This window comes from Nematolebias whitei, chromosome 19 (genome assembly GCF_014905685.2).
Source record: "Nematolebias whitei isolate Nwh7 chromosome 19, NemWhi1, whole genome shotgun sequence".
In the NCBI taxonomy this organism is placed as follows: Eukaryota; Metazoa; Chordata; class Actinopteri; order Cyprinodontiformes; family Rivulidae; genus Nematolebias; species Nematolebias whitei.
Genome location: NC_056516.1, coordinates 37,320,802 through 37,335,586, shown reverse-complemented (window position 1 = coordinate 37,335,586; position 14,785 = coordinate 37,320,802). Strand labels below are relative to the sequence as shown.

The window sequence follows — 14,785 nt, the reverse complement described above, 5'->3', positions numbered from 1 at the left end:
CTGCCAAAAAACAAGAAGACGCGTTTAAATATCTTTATATGCGTCAAATCCATGACAAAGACAATATGCAAAGTTCTGAAGAAATCAGCTGCAAATGAACAGAAACATTTAAATTCATGTAAAAAAAACAAGCTTTCATTTACAAATCTGATCTCTGAGGTCGTTGTTTATTAAAACTCATTTCTAACGGTCTGCACCAGCAGGACATTTCATTTAAAGACATTTTTATTAGTTTGGAGTCAAACTGGAGCCTTTGAGCTGCGGATGGAGGCTTTTTAATAAAACCACAGAAATAAACTGGTGAACTGAATTATTGCTCGAAAAGCATTTTTTCCAACTCGTTTAAAAAAATAAAATCTGAGGTAAAATTCCCTGAAAATCTCCACGAGTCGCTGAAAGATTTTAAAATCGGTGCAGAATCCACAGCCTCCGTCGTGCAAAATGTAAAGAAAAAAGTGAATGTGGCGATTTGCAAATTCCATAAACCCACGTTTTTATTCTCAGAGAAAACGAAGCTTGAATCATCTTTAACAACAAACAGTTCATTTTTGGGACGGGGGCATTAAAAGTGGAGCCGGAGGAGCATTTTGATAATAATTAGGATAATTAGCACCAAGTCAGGAATAATAAGAGCGTTTTAGGAGCCATGTGTGAACACCGTCCAGAACCTCTGGCGTCTTCTCAGAACCAGTTACTTAAAATGGACTGAGGCAGCGTGGAGAACTGTTCTGGGGTCAGTCGGATCCAAACCTGAAATTCATTTTGGAAATCAGACGCCACATCCTTCAAGCTAAAGAGGGACCATGCAGCCTGTTAGCAGTTCAAAAACCTGCCTCTCTGATGGTATGGGGGTGCATTACAGTCTATGGCATGGGCAGCTTACACATCTGGAAAAGTGCCATCAAACAGAAAAGTATCTACAAGTTTTCGAACATCTGCTCCCACAGAACAGAGAATCCTCCAGACCAGAATGGGACATTGGCTCCAAACCAACAGCCGGTCCCCTCGGGTCCTGGATGTCCACAGACCGTTGTTAGAAGTAAAGAGAATCCTTCAGAGCTAAACATGGACCTGGATGAACTTTAAAGAGACGCGTTGATGCTATAAAATCTAAAAATACCTTAAAAAAAACAAACAAGTGCAGTTAATTAGTTAAAATGTTTGTTTAGTACGTCTACAAAAATACTGGGTGGATGAGTTTGCAAATCCTTTTTGTTTTGTTTCTTAACGTTTTACTAAATGACCCGCTTCTTTGGATCTTGAGTCGTATTCTTCCCAACTCAACAAATAAGGAATGAAGAATTAAAAAATGTGCTTCGGGTTCTGGTGCAGCCAGAACTAAAGATTCAGTAGTGTGGAGCTCTTCAAGGTCGAGCTCAACCAGAAACGAGGATTTTCAAACTTTTTGTGGCGTCAAGATTTACCCAGATCATTTTTGCTCCAGAGCTGAAGTTTGTTGTGAAGCGAGTCGTCTCCAAGCGGCTGCAGCCACGATTTAATCAAAAATAAATCCTCCCAAAGTCCCGCAGCTGCTCCTGCAGAAGTGCTTTCAAACATTTGATTATCGTCCTGAGTGCACGAGCGTCGCTCGCCTGGAAGCCTCGGACTCCTGCAGCACTGACCCTCGCCGGGGCGGAAAGCAAAGGCAGTTGGAGACAAACCGCTCAGGGCAGCGAGGACGTTCATCCTGCTTGGAAACGTTTGCTCGGTCCGAACGCAGCTCCGTGCTCGGCAGTAAGTCGTCCTGGTGTCCAGGCGGACACGTTTCATTAGTTTGTCTCTGAAGACGCAGAGGGACTGAGTCCACAACAGCTGACGAGATCAGAGCGGTGTTTAACCTGCAGCTGCTTCACAAGTGAATCGAACTCGACTCGGTGCGTTTGTTTGAACCAGTTTTTCCTCCGTACGACTGAAATAAACGTTTATGGATGAAAAGGCCCGAAGGAGCCGTTGGGCTCGACTCCATCAGCGACAGCCGCAGTGGAAGTCGGCGTTGGGGTCCTTCAGGAGCTTCTTCCGGTCCACGTGCAGACAGTCCAAGTGGTACCAGGCGTCGCACACGTCGCACTGGATCCACTGCACCGTGTCCTGCTGGGGCAGCCGGCACCGCGGCGCCGCGCACGGCTCCATGGCCCCCACGGTCGCCATGTCGTCGTCGTCGTCATCATCATCCTCGGAGGACGACGAGGAGGAGCCGGAGGAAGAGGAGGCTGAGGAGGTGGAGGAGGAAGAGGAGGAGGATGGAGAGGGCAGCGAGGGCCGGGGAGGGAGGGGGTGCTTCCTGGGGCGACCTCGTCGTTTACTTCCAGAAGAAAAAACAAACAAACAGAAGATGAGATTCAGGAAACAGTTCCACAGTTCAGACCGACACCTTTATTTTATTTTATTTATTTATTTATCACAACCAACATTAATAAGATCACACAGGAAAATGTTCTGGTTTTAATAAAAAACGACGTTGGCTGTGATTAAAACAGAAGTTTTAACAAGTTCAAACAATCAGATTTCTGTGTTAACAGCACAATTAATTTTAAGAAAAGGATCCGTCGTCTTAAAGTTTTAAAGAACTCAAAAAATAAAAACAACATAAATTATTTTAATCTCAATACATCGGCTCAGGTCATGATAAAACATCATTAATAATTCCACGGCTTCATGCTGCTGCAGATTATAAATATAAAATTTGTAATTTCTTCATAAACTAGAGAGATTATTAAAAACTGCTTGTTTTTTTTTATTAATTAATAAAATGTTTCAATTCAATCAGTGTAAAAAGAAGCTGCTGATTATTATTAAACATCCATCAGCTGTGAAACCTCAGGGTCCAGTGTCCTGCATGTCTAGATGGTTCAGAGGATTTACGCCTTGTCCACATGGAAACAATGTTTTTCCAAAACTCTTAGAGCATCACGCTCTACAGAACCTGATGATGAACATCAGGTGATCTGAAGCAGGATCTTCTTCAGTCGTGCAGGACAGCGGGCCTGGAGGACCAGAGTTGTGGACTTCTGATTAGGAGGTTTCTGGAGCACAAGGTGTCACCGGTGATGCAAGACTTGGTTGTTTTAATGTGAAATGATTCCAGGACAGTTAAAGTTGTGCTTTGAAGCGAGCAGTTTAGCATTTACAATTTTTTGTTTGAGCTTGATGCTTCATTGCATCAATCATAAGAACGTTTTATTTTGGAAATCATTAAAAGCACATTTAGAAATTCTCAAGAAATGAGAGTTTTGTCGGACCAGTCAGTGAATTCAAACTGAAGACGTGTTAAATGTTAAAGTCGATTCGTTTGTTTTATTCTTGTGGGTTTTATACAAAGAAACATTTAGCTGCCACTTTTTAATTTTCCATTTAAAATACCTCTTATAAACTGAACAGAACTTGTGTCCGTTCTGTATAAAAAATACTTTTATGTTTGAAAAAGTTTATTTCAGACCAAAGCAATCATCTCGGATAGATCAGCGTTGGCCCCGCCCACTGGCCTAAAGCACTAAAGCTTACACATATGAGCTTTAGGTAAAAAGAACTGATAATCTTAGGATTTAAATGTGTATATTATTATAACAAGTACGGTAGTCCCTCGTTTATCGCGGGGGGATCCGTACCCTGAAGACCTGTGATAAGTGAAAAATCACGAAGGAATAGTAGCACAAAAAGTAAGTAGTAGTTTATTTTAGTATATATGTAAATATATATATATAAAGGCGTTTTAAAGCCTTTCCACACTCTTGCAATATTCTAAACAATGTTTCTAAACTTTAAACGCTCTAAGAGACAGCATGTCATGATTTCAGCTCCCTGCCTCCTCTGCTCTTTGCCACCTACATGCGCTCTTGGCCACGCCCACATCTCCGCTCTGCACGGAGAACAGCTGATCAGCTGCAGCTTGAAGTTTCTCCTGCAGTGTGGGCTGCACAAATGTGCAGCAGGTGCTAAATAATTTAAAATAATTTATTTAAATAACAATTTCACGCCGATCGTGCGGCTCATCCATCAATCAGCCGATTGTGTCACGTCCACTCTTATTTTGAAAAGCCGCGATAAACGAACCGTGAAGTAGCGAGGGACTACTGCACCTACGTCCAATTCTAATAAAGAGCACATTATTTAATAATGCATTTTTTAATAAAACGTGGCTGTTTTGACTCATTTGCAGCAGCAGAACAAATTCTTTCATCTTACGCTGTCGGATGATGGAAGCGGTGGAACGGGACCCTTCCTCTCTCGTCCGTCCGGACCCTCATTGTGGGTGAAGCCAGGCTGTAGTTCTCTCCTCCCACCACCAGGGGGGAGAACACCGGTGTGCTGTTGGCCCTCCGCCTGCCTCTCTGCGCTGCAGGTGGAACAGCGGCTGGTTTCTGTTGGCGGAAAGTGGCGATGCTGCCGTGCAGCACCGTTTTGACCCGGTGCGTGGTCCCCACTTCCTGTTTGGGAGGAACCATGCTGGTGAAGGAGGCCTGGAGGAGCTGCTGGTTCAGCTGGCTGTTGGTCATGGCGCCGTGGAAGCTGCCGATGGTTCGGATCCCGACAGGGAAAGGCTTGGGCTCCATCGGCCTGCGGATGTCGCTGTGGAGCTTCGGCTGCAGAGGAGGAGGGGAGCTGAAACCTTCGGACTCGGACCTGTAGAGCCTCCGTCTCTTCTTCGTCCGCGCTCTCTGGCCCTCCTCTACAACTCCAACCAGAGCTGGGGGGGGGGGGGGGGAGACAAAAAACAGAAATAAAACTTTAGTATTTTTACAGGTTTTGTGCACTTTCAGCCATTCATGTACCAAAACATTCAGCTCATTCATGCTAGGACTTACTTTTAAACCTATCAAAACATTTAATTTGACTATTTTCTCATAAAATATCTTTAATTCCTTCCAAAACATTTCTCTTTTTGAAAACTGCTTCAGAAACTGGTTCGGTTTTTGTCTTCTTATGCTAATTTTAGCTTTTTTTCCAGCCTTTTGCTACTTTTGGTTTCTAGGTAAACTTTTGCTACTTCTAGGAAGCATTTAGCTTCTTTTAGCTTTCAGCTACCACTTTGTTCTTCGTGCTTTTAGCAAGAGTTCTGTTTTTTTTCCAGCTTCAACGGCTCCGTTTCAGCTTCTTTACTTAATTCCAGCGATCATTCAGAGTTTTTATAAAAAATGTTTATTTTTATTTTTTTGTCAAAGACCTTCAGCAGCTGTGCACAAAAAGACTCAATCTGAATGAAATCATCTGATTTAAGGTTCAACTCTGATGTTTCGGGCTCAAATCAGAGCTGAGGAAAAGAAGAAATGCAACTAAAGAGGCCGATTGTAAAATAAAAACAACAAAAACTGACGAGTCACAAAGAACCGGTTTTAGCTGTCATCACTTTTGATGTGCACGTGTCGCTCTTACAGCACGTTGTCAGTTTAATGGAGGCGTTTTCCTCTTTTCTTCGTGCTGTTGTTGATTTGCATGGATGATTTATATTTACAGTCTCTAATGAACATTTGTTTTCTTGATTAGCTGCAGCCCGTTGAGCCTCAAGGCCTCAATTAAACATAAAGAAAATGCTTTTTCTTTGATATTTTTCTGTATTAACACAATTATTATTTCTGCCTCTTATTTTGAAACTCAAGGAAGCTTCTGAAGTGATCTTTACCTGCGCGACCTCTGGGCTCGTCGGAGCTGTCGTCCTCCAGCAGCACCGTGTGCGCAGACTTCCTCCTGCTCCTGGAGGCCGTCTGCAGGGGCTTTGCCGACGGCCCCGAGGCCGCGGAGGTCAGCGACGGAGGAGCGGAGGAAGGGAGCAGCGAGGTGAAGCTCACAGGCGAGGAAGAGGAGGTTCCGGGGTCGGAGACGGCCCCCTCGTGGCTGTGGCTCCTCTTGAAGGTCCAGGCGCTGCCCTTCATCTTGCTCAGGCTGCCGATGGAGTTGAGGATGACCGTGGCCCTGGACATCTTGGGATGGTCCAGGTTGGTGGCCACCTTTCGGTCCAGGCTGGTCCTGATCCGGTTCTGCAAGTCAGAGGAAAAGATTCCCGCCTAAAAGACAAAACAAAAGCACATATTCAGTACAGGTGGAACCATTACAGCTACGACTTTTGAACTTTAACTTTTAGCTGTTGTTCTCATGATTTTAGCTCTTTTCTACCATTTGGCTGGTGTTAGCGCTTGTTTACCAGTTTTAGCTTTTAGCTATGGTTTTGCTTCCATCATCGAAAACAGTGAAACTATGAGTAAAGCGTAAATCTTCTTGCCGTCAGTCTCAGATCCCGTCTCACCGGACTCCTTCTTACCTTTGGAATGGTGATGGCATCGAAGTCCAGCGGGCGAACTTTGACCTTCTGAAAAAGGAAGTAGGACTCGGGGCTCCCAGGAGCCGACTGGTCCCCGAAGGTCAGCGTGTCGCCGTCTGAGAGCTCCCACAGAATGCCCGGCTGCAGGCGCACGTCGTTGACCCACGTGCCTAAAAACACCAGAGCGGAGAGGTGAGGAAACGTTGAAGACCGAAAGAGAAGTGGAGGAAAAGTTCCTCTGAAGTCGATGAGCTGAGAGAAACGGCACCCGAGGCCACGGAGTCTCGGTGTTTTAATATCCCAGCGTCAAACAAACAAGAAAGAAATGATCAAGCAAGGAGAAGTCTGAAATAAAGTCATCAATCTGTTTACAGCTCGAAACACGACGAGTTTGTGAAATGGAACCAGAATTGAAAAGCTGGAAGGCTACAAGACGATCAAACGGCCACGGCAGCTGGAGAAACGCAGCAGGAATACGGAAACACCGGTCCGACTGCAGAAATGGGAAATCTGGGAAACGGAGTGTGAAATTACCACAAACATCATGTGACGAGGTTCAGACTCAGAGCTCGTCTGTCACGACCCGTCAGGCTTAAGGCCAAACTTTCATTCTTAATCTCATCTTTTGTTTCATCTTTACAGAAACATGAGATTAAACACGCCAGCGGCGGCAGACGTTAAAAAGATGTCTGTGCACGTGAAGCACCTCTGCTAATATTCACTCGAAGGTTCGGTCAACTACCACAACATAAAATAACTTTATGGCTGCCGAAGGCTGAGCGATAACGTTTTTGCTTTTGTCTGTGTGTTCATTTGTCTCTACTGTTAGCAAAATATCTTAAGAACCACGGGACAGATTTGAATGAAACTTTCAGGAAGTAATCAATGACTGAACAACAACAAATGTTTAAATTTTAAAGTCAATCTGATTCAAGATGGCCGCCACAGCTAAGCAACTTTAGAAAACGTAAAAATGGCGATAGCTCAATAAAACTTACAGACAGATGTAAAGTTTGGTGAGGTGGTGGCTGAGCATCATCTCAAACGCATGAGCACGGTACACCGCGCAACATTTTTACTAAATTGGGGCCAACCTATTTGTTAGCAAAATATCTTACGAAGCAGTTGTTGGATTCCAGTGAAAGTAAACATTAGCTGCACATCTACAACTGATGAACTTTTGGAATGAACACAATTAAAGATGGCTGCTGCAGCTAATCGAGCTTAGCGAACACAAAACGGTCCATAACTCGAGTTCGTTCTCAAATGTTGAGCTATAATTTGTTGTGGGAGTAGCTGAGGGTCGTTTACAACATAAAGTTATTGTTAAAGTTGAATCAAACTACGGCTCTGTCATTTCCCCCCCATAAGATCATCTCCTTTAAAACAGGCACGGATGGTGGTGGGTTAGACGCACCTTTAAAGAAATCTCTCGTTTGTTTTTGAAACAGTTGTTTTTATGGCACTGATTTGATCTTAAGTTTTCTGTGATATTTCCCGTGGGTGTGTTTTCCCTCCTTCCCTCCCACGCTGACTCTAAAGGTATGTGTGTGTGAGCATGACTCATCTTGGAGGTGTGTGAAGGTGTGTTTTTGTGGCTCCGCCCTCTCTCTCACCATGACTGCTCCTGTCTTTAATGTAGACCTTCCAGCTCTCCTCCTCCTCCTGCTGCTCCTCTCCGTCCTCTCCGCTCGCATCCCTCTCAGCGTGCAGCTCGGAGTGGATGCGCGACACCGCCGTGGAGTCCAGCGTGACGTCACACAGCTCGGCCGCTCGGCCCAAACGGAACACCGAGCGGTTCTGGGTCGGCCGGAACGTGTACAGATCCCGCGCCGAGTCACCCGTGGACGACCCGAACCGAAGCAGCTGGAAGCAGGGCTGCTCCCCGGACAGCATGGCTGAACCCTCCAATTGTCTGCCCCCCAAACCCCGAGGCCACCGTGGATCTAGGAGCGGCCCTGCCTTACAGCAGGCTCAGGCCCATCTTCAGCCTCAACTCTGGGCGAAACGAGAGAAACTGAACTGAAGGTGTTCAGAGACGGCCAACGTAAAGCCAAACTGTCAGCCTTTAAAAGTAAAAGCTGCGAGTGTGAAGGTCACAGGCAGGTGCAGCAACAGGTGTTTGCATTAGTGTGGAGAGCTGCCACGCATATATGAATGTGTAATGAGGATTTGGAGCACTGTACGGGAGTGGAAATGAGCTCCTGCTCCTCTTTTATGAGCCCGGACTCAAATAGACTCAATCCCCTGCAGAGTGGGGACAATAAAGCTGCGAGTTCAAACACAACGAGCAGCTGTGACGTGGACAGCAGGTGTGTTAGAGCTGCCAACGCAAAAAGGAGCCGTAAAAATTACAGCTGCACAAAGCAAAACCTGCTGCTGGCCCGAGTCCGCTCGTTTAATATTTTCAGGTTGAAAATCAGATAAAGAGCCAATCTGTGTGAGGTCGAGGGTGGGAATAAGATTAAAATCTCAAACTTCAGCCAGGTGTGCAACAGCTGTCCGACCTGCAAGAAAACAAAAATCAGATTTAGTTTTATATCCATAATTAAATGCACTCATTGCATGCCATAAAAACAATAAAAACCCACACATTTTGTAATGAGTCACATCCTGATGCATGCTCAGCAAGTCATGAGGGGTCAAGACAAAAAGTGAAAGTGTTTGTTTACAACGACCTCGAGAAATCTGGAAAACTGCTAAAATAACCTCCATCTGCCCTTTTTTAAATATAATTTAGAATAACTTTTGTTCTGAGTTGGTTTTCATAGTTTACAATGAGTTCCTTTAAGTTTAATCCAAAGTAAACCACGACTTTATTTTTATTTTACGCTTCAAAAGGACACAAAGGCGCATTTAAAGGTCAGAGATGAACTGATTTGTAATAAACTTAAAGCAGAAGCACAAACATGTTTAAAACACGAGCAGTAAATTAAACTTCAGATGGCAGCAGTGAGCACCGTGCGTCAGCTGCCAAATCATGGATCACACGGACACAAAGCGCGTCCCAATAATCGACAGAAATTAACTTCATCTGCAGTGAAACTCGACTTTTTACACAAAAACGGCACTTTTATTGAAGTATTAAGCGCTTTACATCCAGTTCAGACTGCTTAAAGTGAAGATAACGTCATCAGATCGGTGAAGTCTTCCCCTCCTGCGGGTTTCGGTTCGTTCTTAGTTCCTGTTGGTCACAATGAAAGCCAGAACTTACACCAGAAACAGCTGCACTCCGACTTCCGGTGGATAAATCCTGAGAAACGACTCTTTCTGGTGTCCGGACGCAGAACTTTAGGTCCAAACTCCGGCTGAACGGATTATATTTTGTCGCCGTTGTTCGACTGCTCTCGAGCAGCTTTTCTTTTTTTCCTCCCAGGAGGAAGTCCTTTGAAATTTGGCGCGCCACTCCCGGGACTTCCGTGCGCTAGATTCTGCGTCACTTCCGGCTCCGACCTGATTGGCTGAGAATCAGGTCAGTTTTCGCGGGTTTAGGAAGACTGGCATTTATGGAGAATTACAGTTACAGTACTGCATTATGTATTTATTCATTTATTTAAGTTTGTCACACCCTCCAAAGGGCATGCTCCTCCAAATATATATATATATATATATATATATTTATTTATTTAATCATATTTATATACAGTATATAAATGAAGGCTTGTTAAAAGTGACTCTGTTTATGCCGAACTCTAAAAGTAGAACAGTAGCTAAAAGTAGCAGAGGGAGTCAAAAATAGAGCCAGTTTCCTGAAGCAGATTTCAAACAGAACAATGTTTTTGAAGGAATTAATGATACTGTGTTTCTTTAGATGAAAACATTTGTCATTAAAGTTTTTAAAAATAGAATATTTAAAGAAAGAAAGAAGTCACATCGCCTGAAAGAGCTAAAGGTTCTGCACAAAGTATGCGGCTGTGGTTTGATTTTAAACTCGTTAGTGTGAGTGTTGACACAGCATTTAAAATATTCACTTCATCCTGCATAATAATGAAAAGATGAAAACAGCCTTTTTGATGGTTTTCTCATTTATGTGTGAAATAATAAAAAGCTTTCCTCCCAGCAGTGAAATGGGATTTTTGTTCTCAGCAGGACGATGAGGTCATGATGAAATCAGGAGGCCAGCTGTAGAGAAAAGTGCTTTTTATTTCATCATTATTTTCTGTCCCACAACCATCAACAGGTCGGCATGCTGCTCTAACTGTTCGGACCACACGGGACAGCAGGGTCAGGGTATGGGTCAGAGCTGGAGCAGGTTCTGGTGCTAAATGTGATGATACAAAAAGTTCTGACACGGACGTCTTCATCCAAACACGGTGGTTATTCTGGGAATTACAGGATGACATCAGTTCAAATACACAAACTATATCAAAATAATTTCACAAATACATTTTCTTTCTGTATAAAAACATTCTCAGGTGCCGAGAGCGTGGCGGTGACTACAAAACAAGTTTCGGTGAGTCCTTCAGGAGCAGCTCGGAGCAGGAGTGCTGCCTTCAGTGCTCCGAAGATATAATTACTTTATCATACTTTAATCATGAAGACAAGCAGCTCACTATTAGTTCCTCCAATTATGTGTCATAAATCAAAGAAGCTGCTGGTTTAAACTCAGCTGAATTAAAACTAACTGAGTGAGAGCGTGCAGCCGATGTGTTCAATTAAAGTTAATTTCCTGTCATGATTAAGCAGCCTCACTGCAGACACCGACTCCTCGTTCGTCTCGATCTTCTTTGGAGTTTTAGAGAATCAGGACTGAAAGATTACTTTTGTGGAAGGCCCCGATCATGGATCAGCACTCGTGCTCCGAGAAGCTTTCCGAACCGAGGCTCAGACGTGGAGTAAAACAGAAAACACCAGAGCAAGACGTGAAATCCTTTCATAAAACCTCCATCAGCTGTGATTCATGGACGTCTTTGTTCCAGGACAGAGAGGAGAAGCCGTCATTCTGTTCAGGATTCACTTGAGAAAAGAAGAATGTTTGTAAAAGCAGGACACTTTCTCTGTTTGGGAATGAAAACAGCTCCTTTAAAATGTCAAGACGGGAAAAGCAACCTGAAATCAGCTCTGAGCAGATTACAAAAAGCAGTCACTGGAGCTTAATGTGTAAATTTGCCATCATGTGCTGCAGCTCAAATACAGAATTAAAGAATAATAGAAGGAAAACATCCATATAATTCAAACTGTAGTTATTGTCCTTGTTTTGACTGAATAAATGGTTCATTTACACAGATTTAAATGAGACCATAGTGGTATTTTTGCAACATTTTTCTCCTTCAGAAGCCAATTCAATCTATACTTGATCCAAAAATCATCAAATATACCCACGTCTGTTATTTTCATAACCATTCAGCTTATATCCACATTCCAGCACAAGTTGGTCTCTTATTGAATCATCTGATTCGCTGAAATCAAAAGTGAACTAAGTCAACCTCAGTTAAAGTTGTCTTCTGTACTTTAAGTTTGTTTTGCTGAATGTGTTCAAGAAGACCAAAGGAAATCCATAAAATTGTCTTAAAGCTCTAAAAACATCTGTCCTGGACCACAAATTTATGTTTTCTTTAGTTTAAAGAAAGAGATTAACATAAAGAAATTAAGTCTCGGTGCAGTTTGCGACGCATCTTTAAATAATTTGTTTATCAGCAAATGCTGGCTAAAAAGTCTAATAAAAAGGATATATTCTATTATTACACTCTAGGTCAAGTTTTAATATTTACTACATTTAACTTCTGAATGTGACTGCATGCCATGCATGTTGGAGAGTGAATACTCTGCCACTGTACTTTTATCTTTACAACTACTATAACAAGAGTAAACTTGTCTGTAAATACAAAGAAAAGAGTTGCAATTTTCTTTTATTTTAACCCAATGTTGGTAAAAATGTGCTGCATTTTCATGTTAGAGGTGTCTGGTAGTGACGGAGCAGCAGGATTTCTGTGTTTTTAATTGGCTTTCTATTTGAATAAGTTTAATTAACGGAGGCAGAGCAAGAGTTTTATTTTCTTAGGATGGCAAAGGCGGCAAAAAACACTTTTACTTTTGGACTTAAATTCACGCATTTGAGTAATTTGTCTATGACTAAAAATGACACAAGTTACATAAAAACAAGCACTGAGCGCTGTTTGTCATCGACCTTTTTACGTTTGTTATTCAGGTTTGACAAAGACTCACACGCAGTTGTTTTTTCAAACAAATGAAATGACACGTTGATGGTTGGGAGGTTTAAATCATCTCTCGAAGTGAAACCGTCTTGAAATTCAAGAGGGGTGAGAGGAAATTGTAAAGTTGTGTAGAGATGTCCCTGACTTTCAAACATTGTGCAGATTGTATAAAAATATATTAACTAGCCTACAACTGGGGTGGCAAGATATTTTTTTTCCAGTGGCAGCTGCCACCCTGTACCACCCCTTAGTACCACCACTGTTAGGGAATAACAGGCGGTTTGGTTTAGGAATATATTTGTTGGGTTTAGGTTTTAGACTCGAGGAGCAGAAGTTCTGCAAAATAATTATTCCACAGAGAAGACAAGAATAAGTTGTTGGATGGCATATGCACAATCTGTAAATATTCTAGTTTCTTTACAATTTCACGTTTTGCTGTGATCTGGGATTATGTTCGACAACGAGAGATGTAACTAACGTTGTTTTAAAAAACCAGTAGTCAATATTAGACGGTATAAAATAAAATGAAAATGATTGCTGTTGCATGTTGGATTCCTGCAGCTGGTTCCAGCTTCTCTCTCTGCCGGGCCCCGAAGCTCAGAACCAGAATCTGACTGATTCATTCCCACCAGTGATTTGTCAGAAACAACCGGCTGAGGCCAACTTTGATGGAGGGATTTCTCTCAACGAGACCCAAACATGTAAACACGAGAGGTTTCCCCGCTGAAGGCAAAACGTTTCACCGTGGACGTGCGGTTTAAGGATCGATGCAGCGTTTGGAGTAAAAAATCTTGCATAATACTTGTAGTAAGAAACATACGAGTTACATATTATCCACATGCAGATCACACATCCTCTTATTTACATCAGTCAGAAACTGTAGGTCTGTGTTTAGATAAAACATCAGATGCATCTTTCTGACATGTGATGTTTCAGTGCCTTTTTAATAATATTGCATCAAACTTTATCAAAAATCAGCAAATCCTCTTTTTCTCAATCAGAGCTCCATTAAATCTACCTGCTGTTAACACAACAAACAGAATCAGCTCTGGATGCTTCATAGATATCATATGGTGTATAATTGTCTCTGCATCAGTTATAAGCACTGATCTAATAAAACAACCATAAATATTAATATTTATTTCACGTTTGAATAGGATATATATGTTATTGTACACATAATGCATAAAGACTTGGTTTTATATTCCTGAATATGATTTTAAAAAATTGTTCATTTGTTGCAGATCATTGTACTGTAGTTTATTTACTACAGCTGCTTCTTCAGTTTTACACATTTTATTTAAATAACTGAACCTTTTGCAGGTTTGAAGGAAATTGCATGCTATATTTTGTGTTTTTCTCTTTTAGAATAAATGCTTGTGTGTCTGTTTTTAGAAACCGTCTTGCAGCGTAAAGTAGGCTAACAGATATCGATGGCAACAGTAACACTGGTGTATAAATGGGACTGTTGGGACACCGGAGCCTTGTTATGGCTGCTGTTTGTCAGGAAATGCAATCAATGCTTCCTGAAAACGAGCAGAGTTTCCTCAGCAGCGTGAAATGTCTCGCTCTCTGAGGCGGAAATGAGCTCCTGTGACCTGAATTAGCTTCGTTCACAGCAAGGAACAAGGACTAATTAGTCAAAAACAGTTGCTAAGTTGAGAACTTGATCAAAATTAAATCATTGATTTAAATATATCTATATATTTTCCTCCCACTGTTTTAATTCACATATCAATAATTGTTGAATTACCAAAGAATTACTCAGATTTTCTCTCATAGAAATAGAATTATCCCAACTGTTGACACATTCAGTATTTTAGAGCTCAGAAAAATGGACAAATCTGCAGCGATGCTGCCAATCCAGTGGTTCCACCTGACGTTAAATGGACAATTTATCCGGGCGATATTTAAATCATTTGCACCGACAAACACCAAGATGTTTAAAAAGAGGCACATCTGTGGAGAACGGGGCAGTTGTTGTCATATTTGTGTCGGTGTGTGTTAGGGGTGCCTTTTTCAGCACAACACCAGAGCAGGAAGTGGATTTGAAAGCTAACCTGCCTCTCTATTAGCATACAAACACTTTTACAATTCAGTTCGGTTCATTTCTGTAGTGCCAAGTCACAACAGAAGTCATCTCAGGCACTGAACAGAAACATTCACATACATTATAAATGCCAGTTAGTAAAGTTATAGAGGAAGGAAGCCAGCAGACGGGTTGAGTCTTGATTTCGTCACAGTCTCTCCATCCTGAGCAAGAACAAAGGCAACTGTGGGAAGGAAAAACTCCCTTTTAACAGGAAGAAACCTCCAGTCACCAACTAGTCCCCAACAGTCACTAACATTATAACTAGTCCCAACAGTCACTAACATT

The 14,785-nt window shown here is 42.3% G+C and overlaps 1 protein-coding gene across 1 annotated transcript; it reads right to left on the bottom strand.

Annotated features, from left to right (window-relative positions):
- Window positions 1–1,965: 1,965 nt before the first annotated feature.
- On the bottom strand, window positions 1,966–8,158 carry tcf19l (transcription factor 19 (SC1), like). Its single transcript, XM_037693144.1, has 5 exons — window positions 7,870–8,158; window positions 6,254–6,423; window positions 5,618–5,999; window positions 4,183–4,684; window positions 1,966–2,302 (listed from the first exon to the last, which is right to left on the bottom strand). The coding sequence occupies exons 1-5, from the start codon at window positions 8,147–8,149 to the stop codon at window positions 1,966–1,968; spliced, it is 1,671 nt and encodes a 556-aa protein (XP_037549072.1). The 5' UTR covers window positions 8,150–8,158.
- Window positions 8,159–14,785: the final 6,627 nt, after the last annotated feature.

Excerpts from the sequence above, each read along its gene's own strand:
- tcf19l (XM_037693144.1), bottom strand. The coding sequence starts at position 8,149 with ATGCTGTCCGGGGAGCAGCCCTGCTTCCAGCTGCTTCGGTTCGGGTCG. Across the intron at positions 4,685-5,617 it reads CGAGCCCAGAGGTCGCGCAG|CTCTGGTTGGAGTTGTAGAG; the intron begins GTAAAGATCACT and ends CCCCCCCCCCAG. Across the intron at positions 2,303-4,182 it reads CGCTTCCATCATCCGACAGC|TAAACGACGAGGTCGCCCCA; the intron begins GTAAGATGAAAG and ends TTCTTCTGGAAG.